This window comes from Microtus pennsylvanicus, chromosome 19 (assembly GCF_037038515.1).
Source record: "Microtus pennsylvanicus isolate mMicPen1 chromosome 19, mMicPen1.hap1, whole genome shotgun sequence".
Classification (NCBI taxonomy): Eukaryota; Metazoa; Chordata; class Mammalia; order Rodentia; family Cricetidae; genus Microtus; species Microtus pennsylvanicus.
Genome location: NC_134597.1, coordinates 5823193 through 5850538, shown reverse-complemented (window position 1 = coordinate 5850538; position 27346 = coordinate 5823193). Strand labels below are relative to the sequence as shown.

The 27346-nt window shown below is 37.8% G+C and overlaps 1 protein-coding gene across 3 annotated transcripts in view; it reads right to left on the bottom strand.

Moving 5' to 3' along the window:
- The window catches only part of Glcci1 (glucocorticoid induced 1), a 74427-nt gene extending 49691 nt beyond the window's left edge, over positions 1–24736 (bottom strand). For 2 of the 3 annotated variants that reach the window (XM_075953858.1, XM_075953859.1), the window contains exon 1: positions 24185–24736. In XM_075953858.1, coding sequence (XP_075809973.1) covers positions 24185–24599 — 415 coding nt within the window. In that variant the 5' untranslated portion in view covers positions 24600–24736. Of the gene's footprint in view, positions 1–24078; positions 24154–24184 lie in introns of those variants that run through there. The other variant, XM_075953860.1, reaches the window with a different exon arrangement.
- Positions 24737–27346: the final 2610 nt, after the last annotated feature.

The window sequence follows — 27346 nt, the reverse complement described above, 5'->3', positions numbered from 1 at the left end:
AAGCACACTGCCCATATTACTAAAGATCAGAAAAAAAATATTTTAATTTGTCACTGTCATTTAGGTATTTTCTTGAAACCAGAATGCAATTAGTTTACCAAAATAGAGAAAAACCACTGTGTACACAGATGTTATGTTATCTAGGCATTACCATAGAAATGTAGCTTCTGTTTGACCTAAGGATTTTAAGAGAAAATCTAACAATTACCAAATTCAGTCTTTATTTTTATTACTTAATGAAAGTTTACTGTGCACAAAAGGTAGAAAATCTAATGCTGTCTATTTCTACTGTTTGTAACCACCTGTAATTTGCTTTGTGAAGAAAATTATTAATTTTCCTGAGAAATAAAGAAGCTACATTTAGCATTCAACTTATCAACTGAATTAAATAAAAATCTAGCCACTCGATCTGTTACTTAGAAAGGTACTCTAATTCTACTACTGAGTTCTAAAACTTTTCTCTTTTGGAAAAAAAAATCCATACCTATATTTTTGTTCTTTACAATTTAATGCATATCATTATTACTCATATGCACTGTAATTAAAATCTGCCTCATTTACTACTTTTTACTTTAAAATACCATCAAACTAAACATTATGGCTCCAAACTTTGTCTTGTATGTTTATTCTCAGTATCATCTAATCAAATTTAATGTGTATGTTTTATACACATAGACAAACTATCTAATCTTTTTCTTGTAAAAATTGAGTTTATCCCACAAATCCCAATTGTCATAGGCTTGTACTGTATTTTTTCCCATTTTCTAATGCTTCCTTCCTACTTGCTTTTTATTATTTTTTCCTTGTCCCTCTTTATTGCCACCTCCTTTCAATTGTTTCAGTACTTTTCCAAGTTTATAAAAACAATATTTACTAATTTTATAAACTGCGAAAAACAAAATTAATGTATATCTTACAATTTAATGGTATGCCCTTCTTAAGGTTTTTAAAAGTTACTTTATACTTCTTACACCAAAAAGAAACAGGATAAAAACAATTACTCCTTGAATGTCAGACCCAATACTTAACAGTAGCTGCCCACTAATAAAGACACAGAAAAATGAAAAGTAATGTGCTTCTTTCTCAGAAAGCTTCGTGCCTTTCTTTGAGGGAAACTCACAGTTCTATTAAGAAGCTAAATACATATCCAAAAGAATGTGCCTATTTTTCAAATTACAGCATATAGACTCTAGGTTAAAACTTCTTTTACTTTTAACAATGCTTTGAACAATTTAAAGAATTGTTCTCTTTATACAGAAACCCATGTTTCTTTCTCCCAAAGCTTCGTGAGTTTCTTTGAGGGAAACTCACGGTTCTATTAGTAAATGTGTATGTGTGTGTGTGTGTGTGTGTGTGTGTGTGTGTGCGTGTGCGTGCGTGTGTGTGTGTATAAAACCTGTACTTAACCTACTCTAAGCTTTTTGGAAGTTGTATCTAGTCTGTATGCTTTTCCAATTCTTTTTAAGCTGAATTATGTAGATCGCTTGATCAGCACAAGACATTGGGGTTCAGTACCTATCACCTCTAAAAAGTAAAAATTAAAAAATCCTCGTAGTCAGGCATGGTGGCACACACCTTTGATCCTAGCACTCAAGAGGCAAAGACAGGTGGAGTTCTGTAAGTTCTGTAAGACCAGACGGCTGTATACATTGAGTTCCAGGACAGCCAAGACTACATAATGAGACCCTGTCTCAGAAAAACAGACAAACAAAAAAGAGCAGCAGCAACAACAATCTCCAAATTTTATGGTAATTACAGATTTTAAAAATTGTGTGTGTGTGTGTGTGTGTGTGTGTGTGAACATGTGCTCAGATGTGTATGTGCACAAGTGTGCTGTCACGTATGAAAAGGTCATAGGTTGATATGGAGTGTTTGTTTTCCTCAGCTGACAATGAGAGTATTCGTCCATGAAATAGCCATAACGACTCCATTTATCAAATACAATTATGATCAGATTTATCAGATAATTTATCATAAATAGCAAAACAATTTCAACAAACTCAACTGTTCGTATTATTTAAATGAGTTGAGGTTTTGGCGGCTTCAAGATCTAACTCTAGATGTCCTTAGATTTTATTGATTTGTATATATTTTCCACCAATCCAGTTTTGATTTTAGCACAATAAATCCAACTTGCTAAAGTAATACAAGAGGCTATCCAGCTAATTTGCTCCCAACATTGTTTTCTTATTTTAGGGGCAATTACTGATAAACAGTAATTTTGAAAATCTGACATTTTAAGATAATAATCTCCAGTGGTAAGTTAAGAAAATGGAATTTCTACAAAAAAGTTTAAGAATGTTAGAAACATTAAGAACTTTAGCTATAGGGTAACATGATACAATTCACCATACCCTAAAAACAACACCTAGCAAGTAGTAAATATGTCTTATTTCTGAACATCATACACAATGTAAAGAACACACAGAGTTCTCCCATTCTTTATTAGACTCAGTCTGTTAACATATACTCAGTTCAGTCTGTTTGAGCAAATAAAAGCTATCAGTCCTCTAGGTTTAGACCTCAATCAAATCAAGATCAACTAAAGCTTTCCATTTACAATGACACAAAGCATAAACTTAAATAATTTATTTTAGATCTTTATTCCTAGAAGTATTGTACAGACAGTAATTCTATGAAACAGCTGTCACAACAGCACCAATAAGAATCAACTACTTTATCCTTAATTCAAGAACCTTATTACAACTGCAAAGAATCCTAAAAGTATTCAGCAACATGCTTAAGAAAACTAAGTACTAACATTATTTCTTCCACTTATTTTCTATACAGAAATCATACAGCATTTTAAATACAAGTACTGAACTAATAATACTAGCCAATAGAATCAGTAGTACATCATCTGTCATCTCAGTAACATATTCTTACATGGAAATGGGAAGCAGAGAAAGGAGTATCTTCAAAGACTTTCTCATGCCAGCTAGCGTACCTTATGTAACAAAGAAGTGGCCTTTCTCAATCAAGTTGAAAAAACTAATACCTGAGTTTTCCTCGGCCCTTCACAGACATGCCTTGGCACAAACATATCCAAACACAAGATCTGTTCTTGTTTTTCACCAAGCATTATTTGCTTGTTCATACTATAACACTCAAGAGGCCGAGGAAGCAGGATCCTAAAGTCAGGATCCTGAGATACACAGCAAAATCCTGTCTAAGAGAATTTGGTAGAAGGAAGCTGAACATTTCAAATGAACTGTTCAGGGTACCAGGTCACCCAAATTCTACAAAAGCTCAAAAGCCAATGGCTGGAAAACTGGAACTAAATCCTTAGGATCCAGGTGCTCAAACACACAGAGAGAGAAAGAAGGAGAGAGAGAGGGAGAGAGAGAGAGAGAGAGAGAGAGAGAGAGAGAGAGAGAGAGAGAAAATATATATATATATATATATATATATATATATATATATATATATATAAGGTTGACTCAACAAAACATCCTGCTACATAAAGGGCAACAAGTTTTTCAAAATTTGCAATGATATGCTAAACTTCTAGATCTACTAATTTTAATAACCAAGTCTGCTCCTTCAAGTCACTTTCCAAACTAAGCACTAGCCTTACAGCAAATTTTCAATTAAGAGCTCAGGAAAATACTTATGAACATTAGGAAGATAAAAGCTGAATAAAGATTTGGATAACACTAAAGATGTTTTGAAAAGCATACAGAAACATCTTTTGTTTTATACACATGCATACATTTATTTATTAATATAAAGAAGTTTAACTTGAGTTACCCTACACAAGGAATAATACTCCAGAAGCTTTATGTTGCTAAATGCAAACCCCAATGCCAGGTCCAGATACATCATGATTGTAATGGCTAACCCAAAGACACCCTACCCCTGCAAAAAGAATTACAGGCTACTATCCCTGTTCTCAGTTGAAGACGAGAACTTGATAAGACACTATGGTTGAAGACATCACATTTTTGCTCACAGGACATGGAGAAATCAAGTGGGTACTGACCAAGAAGCTTCTTCTTGCCATATAGCTTTCACACTATCAGAAGGATCTGATGTAGGCTGCTGGGAGGAAGTTAGCAACAGCTTTACCCAACTGAGAACCTTGTGAACCACAATGACCAGTATGACAAGATATGCCCATGGGTGCAATAGTAGCGTGAAATGTTACAACAGTGAACAGTTGCTTTACTAGTTAAGTCAGATTTAAGACTCACTCCACAAAGGAAAAGCATTTCTAGTACTGTTAATCCAGCTAAGAACCCATGGTTGATGTACTCACAGGCCACATGGGGTAAAGCTATTCCTATTATTACGTTAAAAAGACACAATATCAAACTGTCCTGTAAATTCATCTCTCTGTACCTACAGATTAGTGCGGCTATCCATCTTCATCATAAGTTTCTTCGCACAGTGGCGGTGGTTAATGCAAAGAATTAAGAGTTCATGAGATGGAGTGCTCAGTCACAAATAGGACATCTTTATCATCACCCCCTACCAAGCTTCAAGGACCATCACAGAAGAGAGGCAGAAGTTAGGGAGAGTCAGAGTGAAAACACTGTCTTCTGGACAGGACAAGATGCCTGCACTCATGAACTCACACTAGCCATGTCAGCCAGGTGGCACTCCTTTAGTTCCAGGACAGCCAGGGCTACAACACCAAAAAAAAAAAAGAGAGAGAATAGGAGAGGGAGGGCTCATGAGCCTCCCTGCAGGAGCTAATGATGTTGATGGCTTCTTGGCAAGGGTAATTAAGCATTCTTTAAGAAAATAGTCTCTGGCAGGTCAACCATACTCCAGTGGATGGCCTCACAACCATGAGAATATTAATAGTACAAACTGGACTCAGTAGGGCTATTTTTTTTAAAAAAAGAAAGTGATGAGGGTGGATCTGGGAAGAGTTATTAGAAAAAGTGGGAGGTTAAGGTGATCAAAATATTATGGGAAAGAGAAAAAAAGCTTGAGTAAATATTCAAGCACTTAAAACATTAGTAGTGCAATGAAAGTTGACTGTAATAAAAGTCATTTACTGAAAAATATAAGGTAGTCTCAAAAGGCTTTCTTTATACAAAGTGCAAAGGCAAAATTAGAGACTACTTTGATATGTAAGTAAGCTTAGATGTTTAAGCAGGCTGAAACTGCAACCGTAACAGTTTAGTTTTATTGAACGATTTAATCCTGACCCTAAAATTATGATACCGTATATCCATCTTAGAAGACAACTTTTACCCTTTAAAGATAGTGTTTTATAATGTTTAACCCATTTTAATCTTCATAGAAATAAAATCAAAATAGCAAATGCACTGAAACTGAAAGATTTTAAGTGGTTTTTCTCCAATTTCAAAATATTATAAATAATACTTTTTTTGGTTTTTCAAAACAGGGTTTCTCTGTAGCTTTGGAGCCTGTCCTGGAACTAGCTCTTTAAGACCAGGTTGGCCTCGAATTCACAGAGATCCACTTACCTCTGCCTCCTGCGTGCTGGGATTAAAGGCTTGTGCCACCACCACCCAGCTTAAAAATGATATACTTTTTAATCTGAGATTTGAAAATAGCCATAAGTTATATACAAGTAGAGAATGTATATGCCATTGGTTCACTATAGTTAAAGACAAAATTGATAAAATTCCACTTATAAATAGATTTAGCTTTAGTATATTTTAATAAGAGCTATTATCTTAGAAACTATAGGTTTGAATATAGTTTATTATGTATTACATGATATTTAAATATTATCACTACCAAATTATATTTTATCTCGCCTCATAATTACAAAGAATGATTTTTAAAAGAAATTAAAACTGGATAACTGAGAATAAGAAAAAAATGGGGACTAGGCATAGTGGTGTATACCTTTAAATCTAGCATTTGAGAAGCGAAAGCAGGCAGATTCCTATGAAGTTTGAGGCCATTCTAGTATACATAATGAGTTTCATGCCAGCTAAGGCTACATTATGAGACCCTGTCTCAAAAAAGAAAAAAACATGTAGGAAGGGGATATGTAACTCTATCCAATCTAATATATAATAATATTGATTATCTAACATAATTCTGACTAGTTTAGTTTTCTAGTCAGCATGTTCTAGGCATTTTACCAGCATCCTTTATTGGTCTGTCTTCCTTGGCACAAAAGTAAAGAAAAATTAGATCAATACATGAGCCACTGTCATAGTCCATTTTTGTTGCAACAAGAGAATATTAGAAACAGGATAATTTGTAAAGAAAGGAGATTCATAAGGGTTCATCGTTCATCAAGGTAGTAAATTCAAAGGCATGGTGCTAGCATCTGCTTGAGCTATAGATAAAAGTTACAACTGAGGGAACATCGCAGAAAGAGGATGCAGAATGAATATGAGCTGGATAATTGGGTAGAGTGCTGTGAAATGCTTTCTTCAGGACATGACACACTGCATTCATTAACTCACAGCTGATATGGTTATCTTCATAAGACCAAAATTTTAGCACAGAATGTTGAAGGAGATGCTCTCCAGGCCCCATCCCTTACTGTGGCGCCATTGGCTGCTGATGCCATTTTTCTCTGGAGGTGTGTGATCACTAGTTGGCTTCTCCTGTTCCAGGATATGGACACATGGGTAGCTCTGACTGGACTTAGTAGGTTATAAAAAAAATTAAAAGAAGAAAAAAGGAAGAGATTGTGATGGAGATGTGATAAAGAAATACACGGAGGTGGAGAGGTGGGGGTGGACATATTTCATTATTAAAAAGTTTGAAAGTATCAAAAATTTAAACTTTATATTAATGAAAACTACATCTGAGTTCTTGCTGTGCAAATCAGCAAGAATTAAAATAATAATTTTAATGTATTTTAATAATAATTCTTCCTGAATCTTTTTTGAAAGAAATCTACTTGAGAAGAAATTGAACCTAAAGTATGCAAGCAAAGCAATTAAGGACGGCTGGGATGTAGGAACTGTTCAGCTCGAATCTTTGAAAATGGACAGCAAGAGCATGTTCAAATAAATCAAATGAATATTGAACTACAGTCGAGTAAAACTAGTGACCACAGCATAGTAAAATCAGTGTTCTTCTTAACTATCCAGGCCTGAGTTTCTACAATATGTGACTATGTGATGCCAAATTCTTTCTAAAGCCAGACATCAAGATAATAGCTTTAGATATGTTTTAATGTGTGCGTGTGTGTGCACACGCGTGTGTATGTGTATACATTTCTCATATTCAATTATACTTTTGTTGAGTTGGCTAAGTTTAGAAATGTATTTTCTTCTTAGTAGAAAGACAAAAATTAGTTTCTACTTAGTCTAGAAAAGAAAGAAACTGAAATCTGAGCAGCCACCTGCACTCTACTAGTCCAGTTTTGACCTATTATTGCCCTCCACAGTAGATCATCAGAGTAAATTCCAAAGACCATCCTAGAGAAGCCCACAGCAGATACCACGAAAGGATCCAGAAACAGGAATCCAGGATTCCCTTTACAGGAAATGGTTGGTCAGGACTCACAGACTTAAAAATAGTGCTATATGACAAAGACATCACAGAATGAAACCTTGTCATGAAGGGGCTAAAAGTGACTCTGAAGAGACAAAGAATAATCCACTGGATGAGTCAAAAACGAAGAGTCTTTTTAAAATACTGTTTACAGCTGGGCGATGGTGGTGCACGCCTTTAATCCCAGCACTTGGGAGGCAGAGGCAGGCGGATCTCTGTGAGTTCGAGACCAGCCTGGTCTACAAGAGCTAGTTCCAGGACATGCTCCAAAGCCACAGAGAAACCCTGTCTCGAAAAACCAAATATATATATATACTGTTTACTTTTATTCAGAGAGAGTGTGTACAGAGATCAGGAAATCTTACAGAAGTTGGTCTGGCCTTCCACCACCAGATTTTTGGGGACTGAACTCACGTTTTCAGGATTGAGAGCAAGCATCTTTACTCTCATAACCATATCATCTGCACCTCAAAATTTTAAAGCAAGAATGAACAGAATTATTATTATGGAAACTCTATAAAAGAATAATCAAATTATATCAACTTAAGATACAGTATAAATCGATATAACATAAAAATGTAAAATGAGATATGTGAGCTACTGCATTCTTATAGTTTCTGTAATTTTTTAAAACAACATAAAAAAGCACTCTGGAAAAACTGTAAAATCTCTTCCCTATTTGAACAGCAACAAAATGACTTAATAAATTCCTGAAAACATCAGTCTGTCTAAACAAGTAAAAATTTGAAAAACTGTAGAAATGTAAGTCCAAGTATATTTTAGCATGGAACTAATAAAAGAAAAGGTTCAATTACTTAAAATACTTTGCTTGATCCTAGAGAAGCTAAATAAGAAGGTGGTGAACCCAAAGAAAAACATATAGGCATCCTCCTGAATATTAACCTTCATCAGGCGATAAAAGGAGACAGAGACCCACACTGGATCACCAGACAGAAATCTCAAGGTCCAAATCAGGAGCAGAAGGAGAGAGAGCACGAGCAAGGAACTCAGGACCGCGAGGGGTGCACCCACACACTGAGACAATGGGGATGTTCTATGGGGAACTCACCAAGGCCAGCTGGCCTGGGTCTGAAAAAGCCTGGGATAAAACCGGACTCTCTGAACATAGCGGACAATGAGAACTACTGAGAACTCAAGAACAATGGCAATGGGTTTTTGATCCTACTGCACGTACTGGCTTTGTGGGAGCCTAGGCAATTTGAATGCTCATCTTACTAGACCTGGATGGAGGTGGGTGGTCCTTGGACTTCCCACAGGGCAGGGAACCCTGATTGCTCTTTGGGCTGATGAGGGAGGGGGACTTGATGGGGGAGAGGGAGGGAAATGGGAGGCGGTGGTGAGGAGGAGGCAGAAATCTTAAATAAATAAATAAATAAAATACTTTGCTTCTAATAATAACAATTACAGATTAGCCAATAACAGCCTAATAATTGAAAAGTTAAATCCACAGTACATGAGATGAAGGGAGAAAAGGTTTAGGAAAAGAATGACTGCTTAAAACCTTAGGGATACATGACATCATTTAGGTTGATCTACTGATGCCAAGATTATAAACAGAAATCTGCACTAAAATATATGCAAACCCATCAATTTTCTCAAGATAAAACAGACTAGTAAATTAAATATACCCTACAAGTTGTATTTTCTCACAATAGTATCCTTAGACACAGCAAAGGTGAACAGACCATTGACTGGAAATGCAAAAATCTCACTTGTCTAGAGTAATCAGAATGAAGGCTTCAGAAACAGTGAGGCACAAATGTTTATTCTAACACCTAATTTAAAAAATATTGATACCAAAGAATCAAATATATAACTATGAAACAGTTTATCCAAAACTAAATGCTTCATTAGAGCTGATATAAACAAAAACAGAAGAAAAAGTCCTGGGAAATAATGAACAAAGTGAAAACAAAATAAAGTGAAATGAAACCTTCATCAAGGCTGGGTGGGAGTTAAAAAAAGAACAGATAAAACAGTAATTTGTGTTTGCATACACAGAACACATTCCATCCCAACAACTCTACCAATATTGTGCATAAAAGATTTCCAGGAAGCATTGGCAAGAATTGAAAACAACTTGAAAATAAAGCAAAGGCACTGACTGCTAGAAGTATTTCAGAATAGCATCATTCTTTCGTCCTCTAAGCATAAAACTGGTCATTCATCTTAGTCAACACTAGTCTAGGAAAGCAACTGACTGAACAATTGTTGAGTCAAGATGGCACTTCCCAGTAAATAGAAAAGGAAGTTCCAGGGTTTATTAACATCTAAGTTAAAAAAAATTAGCTTAAATAATAGAATAACATCATTCAATTCCAGTGCCTCCCAACATAAGTGAAATAATCAAGATTTTAGTTTGGGATACAACTTGTCATTAAAAATAAACATCAGAATAGGACAACTATAATATAAACGTTGAGCACTGCCTCCAAACCACACCAACCTAATTATACAAAAAAGATAACAAAGTGATTGTCCCTTCTTCTCTCTCCCTTTCCACGTGTTTTTCTTAAACCTTTCTATGATGTGTTGAGGTAAGATAAGAATTAAACAAAGTGTTAAGATCATTTAGCAATCACACTAAGATACCCTAGTAGACTCTGGTCTTATTTCTCTGAGGTTGCCATTACCTAAGATATCTCTAAACTTTTTTCAAGATGATTTTTCAATATTTTAATCAGAAACAGTTATAGGTGCTTTGGTAGGTGTTAGCTAATCATTCTCAAATAAATATATTCCATTGAAGTCACATGATCAACTTGATGAAGTGTCAGACATATTGACAATATACAATGGGTTGTACCCGCCTATTTATCAAATCAAAAAAGAAAGACAAGGACTATGAAGGAGAGCTATTAAAGTATCTGCAAAGATGATTGCTGGTTCATCACCTTTCTTCTAAGTTCTAAAGTATAGTAATGTGGGTTAGTGCTAGTTGCTGCTATTTGAAAAACCAAGTGGCTATCAGTAACAGGCTAAGGTGTGTCTTCCTGCTGACAGCTGGCCCTCGCTACCACCGTTCAGTGATGCAGACTTCCTTCATCCTGCAGATCACCATTCATCTAGGCCTCATCAGTCCTCTGCAGGAGTCTCTCGGGTGAGCTAGCAGAAGAGGGAAGATCGAGAATGAGGAAGGTTGAACTAACATTTTTAAATTGAGCAGGATGAAGTAAGTAATTTTGCTTCTTTAAAGTAAGGAGCAGGGCTATGAATGATAGTCTGGAAGTGGAGGTACAGGAAGATATAACAGGATTTAGCAAAAACAAAAATCTTTACAACAGAAAAGTCTAGATTTATATTTGGAGACAATTTGAATCAAATTTCAAAGTCAGTCTGTCTGGGCTATCATCATAATTGGTCATTGCAAACAGATAATCTAACCTAATCAACACTAAGTTCCTAATAACTTTCTTGGTTATTTTTAAAAGTTTTATTTACTCCTAAAAGATATTCACCATCATTGAGAATACCGTAAAAGAAAAGTTCTTTCAAAAAGGTTTAAAAAAAATGTTACGATACATAAGTATTTCCTCAATATGATCTCTTTAAGTAGGTTTGGAGAATGGTACACTTACCTCGAAGTTCTACGAATTTACAAGAGAAACAAGTGGCATGCCATTTCAAACAGATTATAACTATACTCATGTGTGTGGAATCTAATAGGGAAAAAAAACTCTGCGAAGCAACATTAATTTACAAGAGAATACAAGTGGCATGCCATTTCAAACAGATTATAACTATACTCATGTGTGTGGAATCTAATAGGGAAAAAAAACTCTGCGAAGCAACATTAAAACAAAATATTGAAGTTAAGTTTTCTGAGTAAGTTTAACAGTAGATTTAACTATAAATCACTTTTAAACTATCTTTTAATTGATTGTGCTTACTGCACATTTGCATCAATTATGCAGTTTACAAAACAACATTCATGGGTCCGCTATCCCCTTCTACCATGTGGGTTCTACCATGTGAACTCAGATTAGGCTCAGTGGCAGGCTTTTTTGCCTACTGAGCCACCTCACTGGCCTATAAAACAGCTTGTGATAAACTAAAGCCTCTTAGTAAGCAAGGAATTCAGTGCTATCATCTGTTCTAGGTTATAGGATTGGGAACCATTTGGAGACTGGAGGTTCTATTTTCAAATGCTTAATATCAATCAATCTTACTGAAAGACCACCACTTTCTATTCAAAAAGGATTATATTCATCATTCCCTCCTACTTTTAAGAAAACATTCAATCTCTTAGTACTCTGTTTTCATCTAAGTAGCACAAGGGAAAGAATATAATTGAATTAAGTCATACACATATAACAAGTCTCAATGTCCCAATCTACATAGAAAGTAGAAAAATACAAGATCTCCTGAGTAAATTGAGAGCATAGGACATGGGAGACGGGTGGAGAGGAGGGGAGAGGAAGGGAGGGGAGGAGAGTGGAAGGGAGGAGAGCAGATAAAATGTATAGCTCAATAAAATCAATTTTAAAAAGTTAAAAGTAATTGTCAACTGAAAAGAATCTTTAGTAAAATTTCAAACAAGCTGATACAACATTAAAACATTCAAATAGAGGAATATATTTGGTGGGCAGTGACATACAAAAGTGACTAAATTCCTACTCTAAAAAACCCTGACATTTTAAGTAAGAACAAATGTTCCTTAAATAGCTTCAACATAACAGAATTCTGTATATGGTGCTTAAATAACGTAGAGGAATAATAATTATCTCTACCTGAAAAAGTTGAGATTATCTGAAGGACGACTTTGCAAAGAATTCAGGAGTTTTCAGGAAAAATATATTAGAGAAAGAGACATTCCTGAAAGAGACCATGAATCCAAGGCAAAGAATTACAAAGAATACTAACATATCCTTAAGAAAACAAAATATTTAAAAAAAAAACAGTGAGTTCAAGCTAGTAGGAATACAAGTACAAAATGGATACATTAAGATGAGTGAGTCTTTTATGCCAAGCTAAACATGGTAGACTTTATTTCTTAACCGTAACTAAAAAATCTTTTTACAAAAAAAAAAAAACTCCTTTTTTTTTTTCTTCTAAAGATAGACTATACTTAATTGTAGAAAAATAGCAAAATAAAAATCTAATGGCAGGAAAAGACCTAAGAGTACTAAGCAGTCTATAGTGCAACAGGAAATAGTTGGAATCTATTGAGGGGACCTCTAGACCTCTAATAGGCAAGAGAAAAAAGACTCACAGACCAAAGAGAATTCTGAGATGGAATAATATATAGTAATCAGAGGGAGAAATAAGATAGAAGGAAAAGCCAAGCTTTATGCTGGCCCAACGTTGATGTAGGAGGGTAGTCTATCTATCTGTTGTTTTATTGGTTAATTAATAAAGAAAACTGCTTGGACTGATAGGTCAGAACATAGGTAGGCGGGGAAGACAGAACAGAATGCTGGGAGAAAGAAAACAGAGTCAGGAAACCGCCATGAAGCTCCGGCCCGAGATGAATGTGGGTTAGAATCTTCCCAGTAAGCCACAACCCCATAGTGATACACAGATTACTAGATATGGGTTAAAGCAATATATGAGAGTTAGCCAAGAAGAGGCTAGATACAATGGGCCAGGCAGTGTTTAAATGAATACAGTTTCCATGTAATTATTTCAGGCAAAGTTAGATGTGTGGGAGCCGGACAGGACGAAAAGCAGGCCTGCTCGCCTCCTCACTACACAAAGTAAAATAATAATAATCATCATCATCCAATACTCTAGGTCTGAACGTCTACCAAGACTATGTTCCACAGCGCCAACAAAGAAACCATTTAATCATTCCCACATCAAGTCTCTGAATCTAAACTTTAATCATTCAATATTCTGATCTTGATAATTGTACTTCTAAATCATATCTCTGTACAAATAAATCATTAAAGCATAATTCAATTGTCCAACTATCTATTGTTAAAATTTTATTAAATTATTTATTCTCCCAGTATCATAAAACAATACGAGTCTACTCTTTCAAAGCATCTAAACTGAACATTAATTTCCATGCTAAAAGAGCATGGTGTGTTCTACTCTGTGAAAATATAGGTCTAAGAAAAAAGCACTAACAAATCTTCTTTAAAATATTTAGATTTTTAAGTTTGTAGAATATCGGGATATCAGTTTTAATCTGCTGTTAACAAGTTCTACCTCTAAGAATGACCACTCTAGCCCACAGAAATGCCACACACACTTTCTCAAGATTTACTTCTTGCGGTTGGTGTGTCCATATGCTTATGGTTGCCTTCAGAAGCCAGATGAGGGGGTTACAAGACCTGGGCGCTTGGAAGAGCAGCAGGCACTCAACTTCTGAGCCATTTCTCAAGCCCTAGACTTTTTACTTTAAATTCCTGCAGGGTCTCTTGCTCTGACTGGCTCTAAGATCTCTGCCCTCCTGTCGCAGTCTCTGTAACACCAATATTACCAGCATACATTGCCATGTCTAGTTTATAAGTACACTTTTCAAAGTTTGTTTCAACTTTGAATGTAAAAACACAATTTTGAACTCGCTAATTATGAAGGCTCTAACAGAAAAGTATGATGCATTTGTTAAGAATAATAAATAGGCTAGAAAGACAGCTCAATGGTGAAGAACGTCTGAGTTTGATTCCCAGCACCCACATGCCAACTTACAACTATCTGTAACTCCAGTCCCAGAGGATCTGACACCCTCTTCTGGCCTCCATGGGCACCAAGCATTGTGCGGCGCGCAGGGATATATACATGCAGGACAAAATATCTATACACATAAAAAAATACCTTTTAAAGTTGGGCGGTGGTGGCACACGCCTTTAATCCCAGCACTCGGGAGACAGAGACAGGCGGATCTCTGTGAGTTCGAGGCCAGCCTGGTCTACAGAGCTAGTTCTAGGACAGGAACCAAAAGCTACGGAGAAACCCTGTCTCGAAAAAAACAATACATTTTAAAAAGTAATAAATTGTAGACAACCATGAATTCAAATTGTGCTTAATGATTCAGATTGAAACTAAATTTTTCTCCAAACCAAATCAACAAACCTATTTCTTATCAACTTTGAAGTAAGCAGTTTAGTCCACAGGCTCAACATTTAAAGCATCCCTCCAGGAAAGAAACATAATTGTAATGACATAAGTAGTAAATTACCCCATAATCACAGGGAAGAACTTCAAAACTCTGTCTAGTTGGGTCTCCACTGATTTTATGTTGTGTGAGTGGGAAAAATTTAAGTCATACCACTTGTATTCTAAAATTAAAGCACCACAAAAAAAGATGATCATAAACCTCTATGTGGACAGAATATCGGGAACTTTTCATTATCTGGTGATTGTTGAGAAAGGAGTGTGATCTTCAAAGCACACAGACATGTGTGTGCAATCCCATTCTCCTCTCCTATTCCCTCCTCTCTATGCCCAACCTCAGAAGCTTCATATAAAAAAAATCACCCTCTAGGAATATATAACTAAAAATAAAAGCATGCATTCCTACAAATATTTACTCCTTGTTGTGTCTTTCTGACAGTGATAAGAATACAGGGTTTCTACAAGTTTTTTTCCCAAGGAAGGAGGACTACTCCCTTAGGAAAAGCATTAGGAAATTTTGTTTGTTTGTTTGATAAGAACACAACATTCTAGAACAGAGCTTGGAATATTTACATAAAATAAACAAGTCTTCTCACAAGAAGAGTGAAAAGCAATTAGTACAAGAGTTCTTTCCTTTTTAGGAGTTATTTGAATACCAAATTTCTAAGAACTTTAAAACTCACAAAGTAGGGACGTAATGGAAATGATATATTCATATTTAGAACAGCTAATACTTGGGTATTAGCTAATTTTGCTAAATGTCAGAATAGTTATTCAGCAAAGAGAAATTACACTAGTCAGTAATATGTTTTAACAACCTCAGATAAACCTTGTGTGACTGACTTCTTAAATAGTTTGTGCAAATAATATTTTGGTAAATTAAATTATTTTGCTTACAGATAAGTAAAGCAAATAACCACCTGAATACCTGCCTGACAATTTAAGTTTTCATCATAATATACACAAATTAATAGAAAACTCACATTCTCCATATATGAGTTTTTAGAAATACTACATTTCAATTTCTAACTGAAAGAGCACACTGATTTTGGGGTGTTAAATTACTGGAAATATAATAAATTTGGTGCTTATTCCATGAAATCTCAATAGATAAAAATTCACTTGGCAGAATTCTAAATGATTGCTGAAAAAGAAAAAAATTAGTCTTCCCCAGGAATGAGCACCCTAATTGGCTATCCAATAACAGGTGCTCAACCCTGAAATCATATACATATAAGCAACACTAAATGTACTTGGCAGGTTGTATTTATATCATTATGCATTTCTATACATACACAAGTGTTACGTTTGTCACAATAAAAGGAAAACAAGCCATGAATTTGAGAAGGAGTGGAGGTGGAAAGAAAGGGACCAAAAAGATAATTAGTATATGTATCAAAAACTTACAAAAAATATTTATCTTTACATTTCAGACTTTTGGCTTCTTCGGGAATTGTCTCAAGGTCAAGGTCCATTTAAGTAATGGTTCTTGTTAGTCTTTTAAGTGACTTTGTAAGCGACTACTTTAAAGTCATTTTAGTACATTTCACACTCTATGTATCTACGACTAAAAACATGCATAGTTATGTCTAAACACTGTATGTCATACCAAAAAAAAACAACCTCACCCTGTATTATGTCTTTCTAAAAATAAACACTTGTGTAAAATTCATTTTTGTTCCAACTATTTCTACAGCCAACACTAGATCCTTTCACATTATACAATGATATAAATCCATCTTTTTTCAAGCTTAACCACAGCCACTGAATGTCAGGCCCGAAACAAAGACCAAAAACAGCTAATTATATGAAAGGGGCAGCATAAACATAATCTATTAAATTTAACCTACCACATATTTATAAGATTTCATGTGCTTGTGATCATTCTTCAGTGATTTAACTCCAGGTTATGCATACTTGTCTCTTAGTGTACATATATGTGTATTCATATAGTTCAAGCAGAAATCTCTGTAAATCCTGTATGTGAATTTTAACTATTTACTGTAAGGCCTTTTAAGTATTAGATACCACGCTACATACTGTAATGCTAAAAATAGGTGTATTAGGTAAAGCACACATATCCACAAGAATTACCTTGCATACAGAGATTTAGAAAAGTCATAACCACAGCTAAACTGCCAAGGAGTTGCAAACAGCTACATAATTATATTAATTATTTTATTTAGTTATATTCCATATAAATAATATAATTATGTGGAATAATAATGTGGATCAAACATGCAAACTATACTGTATATTTACTTTATATATTTTTACGAATGGAGTATTTTTAATAAATATAAAACAATAGTTTACTTCATCAATTTCTGAATCTTCCTATTTCCTAAATACCTATTTAAAATTTCAGATGCTTACATGATTATATTCAGTGCCCATACACTTTTCTTCAATACTCTTTTTGTAACATTAGAAAAATATGGTAAACTAAGCATCTGTTTATTCTTTCATATATTAGGTGTAAAATTTAATCCTTAAATAATAGTTATCTTCACAAAGATGCAAACTTTTGGTCACATGGCTTAATAAGTGAAAACACAGCAATCATCTTAAAGATGAACATAAGCAAAGAGCAAAGGTGAAGGCTCTAATGCTAATATTACTTTAAAATAAAAACTACAAGGGAATAAAAATAAAATATATAAATTCTGAGTATAAGAAATGAAAATAAGTCATTGAGCACTCAACTAAGACAGCACATAAATGGTACTATAGAAAAAGGCTTATACCTCCTTTTCTTACTCAGTAGCAGCAGGTATTTTAGTCAAAGCCAAGCCATGTTCATTTCAATAGTCAAAAGACATCATTAAGTATTGCTACACATTCTACAACACTACACAAGAAACCACGTTCAAAAACAATTCAGACTTCTACAACAAAATGCATGTGTGTCTGGAGCACATAAGGGCCAGTGACATCACCCTAAGTCAAACTACAGAAAAACATTATGTATATGCAATGATACGCAGTAGATCCAGAAATATTACAGAAGCCATTGGATGAAGCTATTCTCAGTTTCAAAAATAAAGGAAAAATTATATAAACAGAGTGGTAACTTTAAAGTAACCCCCTGGGCCACTCCACTGTTCAGACATCTGAAAGAGTGCTTTGTAAATGGACAACTAGAGTCAAAGACTAAAGATTCTCAGGAAGAGCAGAGTGGGTATGGTACAGCACCCTGTAATCCAGTAACTCGGGAACCTGAATCAGAAAGTTGGCCAGCTTGAGCTACTCTAAACTATACAGGGTGACCCTGTCAATTAAATATTCTCTTAAGAAGTGTATTAGCTTATGGTTTTTCTAAGAGTAGGAAAGATAAAAATCAGCTGATGAACTCTTCAAAAAGTTTCCCCATGACCATACTGGATAAGTAATAAATATTACTTATTACTATTAGTTGTTGGTGGTTTTGACCTTCAGCAAGACAGAAAGTAGCAGTGCTTTTTAGTTTTCTGTTATGAAATACTGCTCCATGACTGGTGAATTACTTAATTCCAATAACTTGGCAGACAATCTTGAACACTAACCTTGCCAAACTACTATGGTTTCACTATCTTCAACTCCTTAATTTGGACAAGTCATAATTAAGGTCAACATGGCAGTACTCCGTTCAATTATATATGTGGGGTTCAAAGTCACATTGCAAGCGCAGCTGTTGGCTCCCAGGAAGGCTGATTCAAGCTACTGAGACAATTACTTGAGACCAGTACCTGCTTAGCAATTCCTTAGGCATTAGCCAAGTCGGATCACCACCATTTATAACTAATCTAAACATGTGTGAAAGGAGAAAAGTATTCTGCACAATATAATGTGACAAGAGGCAGCATAGATTCTTGTTACATGTAAATGCGACCAGCTATAATAGCTTCATAACCCTGAGCCCCTGTCTCCTCCATGTGCATGTGTGAGTGCCCCTCCCCTGTAAGAAGCAAGCAGAGAAAGTGGCTATCCTTCCATATTCTACTTTAGTTACATTCACCGAACCTCTTAGAAGTGCATGTCCCAGCACTAAGGAAGAGGGCCATGGAAACACAAAAGAAAATCCACTTCTTTGTCGTTCTTTTAGCTAGAAAAATCCCAGCAGTTCATCAACTGTGGAGTCAACATTTCATCTACAAGTAAAAGAACAGAATTCTACACCCATTTTATTGGTGAATTTCAAAGTATATGCAGCTTGCCAAATAGTCACCCACAAATGTTTTCTTCCTTTCTATCTACAGCAATCAGAGACAGGATAATACAAAGGAAGTCACCAAGTATTCATGTACTTGCCTCCTCCTGCTATCTGCTATTTCGTGAACACCATTCACGAAAACCACAGTGATAAAGGTATCAGTCATATCTGTTTCTATAAAAACAAGATTTGCGGTACGTATTTTTCTATAATTTGTCCATAAATAATATCTTTAGATATTTCAGACTTAACACTAACCTATAAAATTTATTCTGCAGAATAAATGCAAATATTTTCTAAATTGCCAGAAAAAATTAATTAGGTTCTGGTCATTTCTAGGGGTCCAGATAATGGGTAAGGGAAAGTTTGATAGTTTTGGTCATTCATCAATTCCCTAGACTTTTATCAGTAAATGAGTAGTAATCTCTTTATTCAGTTTAATCTTAGCAGACCAATTAAGAGAACATACATTAGATCAGCTTAACTTTTTTTAAAAAAATAAATAGTATGTTGGACACAAAGAAAGGCTGTCAAAGACATGGTTTCTTAGACATTTAACAGGAGAACAGAAATACATACTGAAGACAAGCAACAACACACTAGGCACGGGTCCAGGACAGGAGCTATAGAAAAGCCTCTCTGGGTGGGGTATAAGAAGTCAAAGCTCTGGAAAGAAAACTGAACTAAAATTAAAACCCAGAGTCATCGGTCATATACACTTGACACAGTATTAGCTGCAAATGAAAGTTTTGGTAAAACTGAACTTTATATTTTTTTTAAATTTTAGACTTAATTTGAATGTTGTCTTTTGTTTACATTTATTTAATTTGTGACATGGAGCTAAGCTTTGTTTCTTTAGTTCAAATGTAGCCCACATTAGCACAAATAAAATAATCAAAAGAATGCCATTACCTTTCAATATTTCTCCAATGTAAAAAAAGTCTTCCAAAAATGTAAACCAGAATCAATTATTCTTTTGAAAAAATTACTCCAATTAATAAGATGATTTTTCAATTCAATAACCACACATAAAACTTTATATAGAGATAAAAAGTCACTAATCTACTTTATACACCTTAGGTTTTCAGAGTAAAGTGTTTGGGAAAAACGCAATCTTTGAACATAAAGTAGATTGATTAAATAACCTCTGCTACTCATACAACTGATTTTGACATCTTATGCACCATAAAGTAACTGACAGGGAGAAAAAATATCAGAGCCATTAATTAACACTGTTTAGTTCAATTCTAAGAAATTAAAAATCTTCCCCCAAATCAGAATTTGGAATCCTGGAAACATAGCTTAGTATACTTTCACTCTATTCAGGAAAGTTTAGAAATAAGTTCTGATAAGGACTCTGGGAAAGTAAATTTTAAATGGGGAACGGAGTACAGAGAACCTCAATCTCTAAGAATTTTAGCCAGATAATTAACTTTCAAAAAGAATATTGAAGAATATTTCTAACAGAGAAAAACTTATCAAAATGTTTGTATTTCACAACTAAGGACAGTATCAAAATGACTCTAGGCCGGGCAGTGTTGGCGCACGCCTTTAATCCCAGCACTCAGGAGGAAGAGGCAGGTGGGTCTCTGTGAGTTCGAGGCCAGCCTGATCTACAAGAGCTAGTTCCAGGACAGGCTCCAAAGCTACAGAGAATCCCTGTCTCAAAGAAAAAAAAAAAAGACTCAAAAAGGGAAATTAACAAAGAACTAAAAACTTAAAGCAAATCAAATGGTTATGCACACATATACACATTAATATAGTGCTACAGTTAAACATTCTATGTTTATTGGCTTTGTATTATCTTTTAATAATAGGCATAATTTCTTTATGTATAAGACAAGAGATTTTTCAAGATTCCTGAGGAAAATACATCTGATCAAATTTCACTCTAGGGTTGCCAATCTCTTAGGAGTATGAGGCCTAAATAAATCTGGAAGGTTAAATAAAAGATTAACACACTATTTTTCATAGAAGGAACTAGAAAGTTACAGGATCGTCAGAACTTCTGTTACTAGATTTGGTAAAATAAACATAAGCAGGGTTTTCCAACTAGCGTACTCTAATACAATAATTTTAATATTTTTATAACCTATAATTATTTAATGGTGGATATTTACACACACAACACACACGTGTGTGAGATTTCCATTTGCTACCTACTATCTTTATAGCTTTGTGTTTAGTGTTTAAATCCCTGGTTTCTGTCCGCAGCCACTTTATGTTTTCTTTAGATCACTAGTTTTAACTCTAGCACTGCGTTTTAGTCTCGTCTGAATTGTTCTACTTCTCAAAGGTAGAGTTTGTTATTACCATGACAAAAAATAACTATTTGCATAATACTTTATGATTTTACATCTATTACAAACACATCACAGGGAGCCAAATGATGCATTCAGTGGCTTGTCATTCACCACTTCAAACCCTTCAGAACCAAACAAGGGGAAGGATGATATTTTGCTAATAGAGCAGAAGTGAATATAAATAGTAAACCTTGAAGTTTTAGAATACCCAGGAAAGAAAAACATACAAAATGAGGATGATCCAGGAACACCAACAAAAAACAACTTTCAATTTGCAAATATCTATGTTTTTTAAATAAAGCATGAAGTTAGCAAGTCTACGCATCTTCTGTTATAGTAACCACTTAAGTTATCTAAAGCTATGGTCCAAAAATAAAGGGAATTGTTATCTTTCTGCTGGATCTTATATATTAATGTGATAAATTTTAAAACTGATTGTTTCTATTTACAGAATTCAGGTTTCTAAGTATCAACTTTATTGCTCTAGCCTTAACCCCATAAATATGCATGCTGAGTGTATATGAGAAAAATATTGACATTATGTGTTCAAAATTCTGTTCACATTTCTTGATAAAATAATCAGAAAACTTAAGTTTCTCTATTTTCCTCCATAATCAGACAAAATATGAATATAATTCTGAATTTTTAGTTATCACCTACAACCCAAATGCCCGTAGCTTTTAAAGCTTTCCATAAACAACATATCTACATGAAATACCCCTTCAGTCACCATCTACTTAAATATTTTTTGTGTAGTTTCAAAGTATAGTACAATGTCTAACCCCACACCTTAAAATGTGCAGAAAAAGGAAGGACAGAAGAACCGAGGAAGGAACGGAGCACGCTGTTGTTTTTCATTCATGCAGCAGAGTGATGTCAGTGTCTGCAGCAGCAGGAACAGCAGCAGGCGCTTTGGTCAGTGGAAACTAAAACCCACTGAAGTCAGAACCTTAGTGAATTCAAAAGAATTGAAATTTCAAGTCACAGGATAGATTTTTAAGCAGCTAAACAGATAGAACCTATTAGTTATATGTTGTAGTTTCAATAAGGATGGCGAGGAACAAGGCAGAATGTGAACAAGTAACACAGGGCAATACAATCAAGGAACCAGGAGCAAAAGAGCCTGTATTCAATAATCCCTTCAGTGCGAGAAACTGACAGAAACACCTGATGTTATAAACAGCAGAAAAAGCCCTTCAATTCCCAGCACAAGCTTTGACCCTGCAAATCTGCCTATTGCACAACCCGACTCAGAACTGTTTTCATCATGATTGCATTAAAATTGCGTTAAACTCTGATGTGCCATTCTACAACAAAGAGTAGAATTTAAGCCTGATCACAAATTTCATTAAAACTACTTCATGATGGGGCATGTAATTCTTAAGCAATTAGGGCTTTTGAGGGATGTAGAAAAACAAGTTGTACTATTATCTATGGTAAGATGTTACTGTTTATCAACAAAAGGGAAGGTGGCCATTAAACTGATGCAGCAATTGCCAAAACTTCTCTAACTCTGCCCACAAAATCCTCTGCACACAATCTACAATTCTTATTTTTCTTACATTGTTCTCTGAAAGAAAATCCCCAAACTCCATTAACAAACCGTTAAAGCCAAATCATTGAAAAATGTCTATGACTGCTGCCTTCTTTTCTTCTGTAACCTCTCATTTAAAGCAGCCCCAGAAACTGTGCAAGGCAGTTGCATATGGCATTAATCTGTTAGAAAATGGTGGACTTTTCTATAAAATACAGCCAGAGATGTGTGCTCAGTTGTGGTCATTATTAGGGCGATCACGTTGTTTTCATTCATTCATTCAGGATTTGCTGGAGGATGTCAGTTTCTGCAGCAGCTGGCTTGACCTGGGGGAGTAGAGGGGGAGCAAATTCCTCCCGGCATACAGATTGCAGGATGTGCTTCTTGTGCTCCTGCACTTATTCCGTGGCGCCTCATCCTACACAGGGGCTTCCCATCAAGTGCTCTAAAGCAAGTGCTTTAGCAGCACGCTAATCACAGGTCTAAATAAAGCAAAAATACCTAAACATTGATCTATCCTATCGCAATCACTTTCTCCAGCTCTAAACACTTTAGAACGTCCATCTTATGCAAAAACTCCACACACCATCTAAACAGTGTATGGAGCTTGGTAATATTCTCCTTCTGAGTAGTTTTTGTTGTTGTTGTTGTCTTACCCTACTCCGTATGATTCCTTCCTTCCACAAGGTAGCGGCAGCAACCGCAGCTCTAGGCTGGTATCTCAGAATATTAGTACTTGACTCTCCCTTATGGCCTTACGTCCCTGTTATGCCTAATTTTCTTCCCTCCCCCAGGACTCAACTAGATCATGCACTATGTCCCTCGACATAAACAAAACCAAATCCAAACAGAAAACATTAAGGAGAGTCCACAGCATCCACCCACTCACCATTCCCTTTGACACATAACAAAAAAGAAACTTGAGAACCCTACACAATTCAGCTGAACTGCTAAGTATACTTAAGGATGGAAGGAAAAAAGTAAACACACTTCGCAAACAGGCTTCAAGAAATTCTCTATGAAAATCACCTATTGGGCAGTAAGCCCTTTGTAGTGCAGTAGCGACCTGCGGCATGACTATATAACACAGAGGAGAGGGTGGGTTGACCCTACACACTTCAGGTGCACATTCAAAACTGTCTCCCCTACACATGCAAAGGAGAGCCTGCGCCGTAACTAACGCCATCAATCCTCCAAAACACAAAACAAGCAACGCATACTACAGACTAGAACTTCGTGGGAAAGCACAAAGGCTGCAGAGATTCCTAGTACCACCTTATCCGCCGCTAGAGAGTTTGTGTGCCTGTTTAAGGGTTTCACCCAGCAACTCCTACCCCGGCTACAAACACAGAAAGCTAAGAAGCTATTCAACCGAAACACTTTTCCTGGCAGACCAGGGATGCAAGATAAAATCGGAGGGGCAGTGTGAGGGTCAGATTAAAGTTGATTTTCAGGTCGCTCCTCCAAGCCCTGCAGCGACCTCAGGAGGGGGGGTGGTGAGATTCCCAAAGCCACTTTCACACCTTCAGTAATGCACTAGCAAACAGAAGCCCGGAGAGGCTGAAGTTTCCACGCAGGGCACCGTCGGGGAGACGCAGCCCGGGAGGACGGGAGGGTTGGGCTCGCTACCTCTGCACACGGGCGAGCCGGGACTCCGTCTCTCAGGTGAGCTGCTCCTCCGCTGGCTCTCGGGGGACCGTCTCGGGCGGCCCTTGGCGCGAGGCGCCTGCTCGGCCGGGGCAGCGACCGGCGGTGGAGTCGGGCTAGACGGGCTGGGGCCGCGGGCCGCGCCGGACCCGGGGAGACCGGCGAGCGCGGCGGCGGCCGGGCGCGTGGGGCTGTGCTGGCTGCCCCGCAGGAGCTGGTAGGGCACGGTGGCGCGGATGGGCTGCAGCAGCCGACCGGCTCCCGCAGCGGGGGCGCAGCTCCCGGCCGGTCCCGTCCCGCTGCCGGCAGCGGCGGGCGGGGAGCCCGCGGTGCTGCGCCGCATCCTCTGCGGCGCGGGGTGAGGGGTCTGAGAGGAACTGGAGGACGCGGTGGACATGGTGGCTCCGCGGGCGGCGGGCGGCGGGCGGGCGGGCGAGCGCGCGAGCGTGTGAGAGCCGGCGCCGCGGTGCGTGCGATGTGTACGGGGGAGGGGAGGCGAGGGGCGGAGCCGCGGGGCTCCCTTTCCGACGCGCACCCCGCCGCCGAGGGGGAGGGGACGCCGCGACGGCCAACGTCCAACGGCCCCAACCGCCCGGCGGTGCTCGGCGGGGCGCTCACGGCCCGGCCCGCGTCGAGCCCATGGCCGCCGCCGCCGCCGCCCCGGGCATCGCGCTGACAGGGCACTCGCCGGGTTCCCGCGGCTCCTCAGCCCCCGTAGGGGGTCGCCCGCGCGTGAGGACCCGGCGGCCGCGGGTGGCGCCGCGACTCTGGCCTCCGAGGAGAGCAAAGGGCCTCGAGGCGCCTCCTCGCGCTGCGCGAAGCCCGCGCCACCGCAAACGCCGCTGCCGCTGCCGCCGCCGCCGCTGCCGCCACCTCGACCCGCTTCTCGCTCGGAATGGCAACTAATCCTGGGCTGGCGCCCCGCCCCTCGCCCCGCCCCCGGCCCCGCCCTCGGCCCCGCCTCCGGGCGGTCCGGACCCGGCTCCTGCCGCTGCGAGCGCCCCGATTGGCCGCGCTAACCTCCCTCCCCCCAGGATTCCAGGCATTGGCTGTGCAGTCGGAGTGAGAGGAGAGCTGGCCAATGACAGTACGGCGTTTCCGCTCTAGGGGCGGGGCGTGGGAGTGGAGGAGAGAGGCGGGGTGGTGCGCCGGAGGAGGGACCGCGGAGTTGACAGCCTCTGAGGTGAGACTAGAAAAGTGGGTCCCTGGGTGTCCTGCGCGTGCTCCGACGCCCACAGACACGCGCACGCCGCGATAAGCAGGTGGTAAGGGCTCCACCCTCCCGTGCCGTCCACGACCTGAGGCTGAGGACGCCGAAGGCAAGCACACCTGCATCCGGTGTGATGCGTTAGTGTCAACCGAAGAAAGGATCCCTCACCCCTTTACGCATCAGAGTAACTTCGGGAGTCATGTCTGGAAGCTAGACTGAGCAAAATGCACCTGCCGTGACGGCCATGTGTAGTTACAAACTGGTGTGGAGAGCATCAGATTCTGAATCGTAGACAGACGTCACTAAGAAATTTTACATAATCACATTCATTAATGCAGGGCACCCAGTTGGCTATCCAGGAGCAGATGGTCTCTTGGAAGGGAAAAAAAAATACCTGGCATAATATAACAATTCATTGTGGTAATTTCCTGGGGGTGGAGGGTGTTTTATTTTTCTGCAAGGAAAGTGAGAAGTACAAAGATTTTACATGGGCGTAAGAAAGTGTATAAAACCCTAATTAGGTATAATTATGGGTCTACATCAAATACCTACTATAAATTCCCGTGAGGGAAAAAAAAAGATTTTAAAAATGAAGAAGAGGGATGTCTGATTGGTCTACTCCTAGTGTCTGCTCACACGGACAAGTTTCCTCTGATTCCAGGCACTAAATGGGCCAGTTTCACCCACAGGAGCCAACTCTCTGTGCTTCCTGTGTGCTCAAACAAAAAGCACACTAAATTCTTTTTTGAGAAAAAAAAATCGATGATGTCTAATCAAAGTGCAAAAATAGTATCTAGTACCATATTCCACTAGATTAGTCATCGTCCCACGCTTTATGACACATTAAAATACCAGCTAACATTTACTAAATATTTACCACGTGCCAGTCCCTGTTCTAAGGACATTACTATGTGTTAACTCATCCATTCTTCATATGACCCACAAGGTATGTACTATTATTACCCCACTGTTTTCCCAGCTGGGGCACAAAGACACTAAATGTCTTGTCTGAGATTACTCAGCTAGTAAGTGGGAAGCCGAGAGTTGCCTAGAGGCCCCGACTCAGGCTGAGGAAGCCCTGTGCTTTAGTGCCCCACAACATAAAATGTCTGATGTGAGCACACACGATCAATAGGATTTACAGTAGACCACAATGCCACCTGTTAAATAAATTCCCAAACAAAGAGATTTTTGTTTTGTTTATCGAGACAGAGTTTCTCTGTGTCTGTATCCCTGACTGCCCTGGAACTCGCTCTGTAGACCAGGGTGACTTCAAACTCAGAGATCTGCCTACCTCTGCCTCTGCCTCCCTCCTGAGTGCTTGGATTAAAGGTATGCACTACCACCACCCAGCTCAAAAGAGATTTTATAATCAAAAGCCAGCTCCCTGTTTTTACTTTCTTGAACAACATATATTTTAATTATATAGAGAACAAAATGACTCTTTGAAATTTGACATAATTGACCTATTATATAGATTTTCCATCTAAAAATTAATGGATCCCTATTAAGAAGTTATAATCTTTCATGATTGGTGTTTTCTTTTTCAGACTAGCAAAAAAAGCTATTATACCAAGTTCATATTAAAATTTATAGCTTTCAAAAATACTGGCAAATATCTAAGTTGATGATTTGATTACAGCATAGTTTCATTATAGAAATATCATCTCTGGTAACTCCTAAATCTGAGCTTGAAACAACCTCAACACATTACATTATTATAATTCTAAATTCATGCTAAGCCACAGTTGGCCATGATCAATACTTCATTTGGTTCTAAAACAATATAGCTGGCCTAATTTTAGGTTTCCTGTCCATCTAATGTAACAAACTTCAATTGGATCTAAACTCTAAATGAACTGCAGAGAGAATTTGTATGACTTTTTAAATGGTCTTCTGTTGGTATCTGATGCGAAAATTTACCCCTGAGCCTT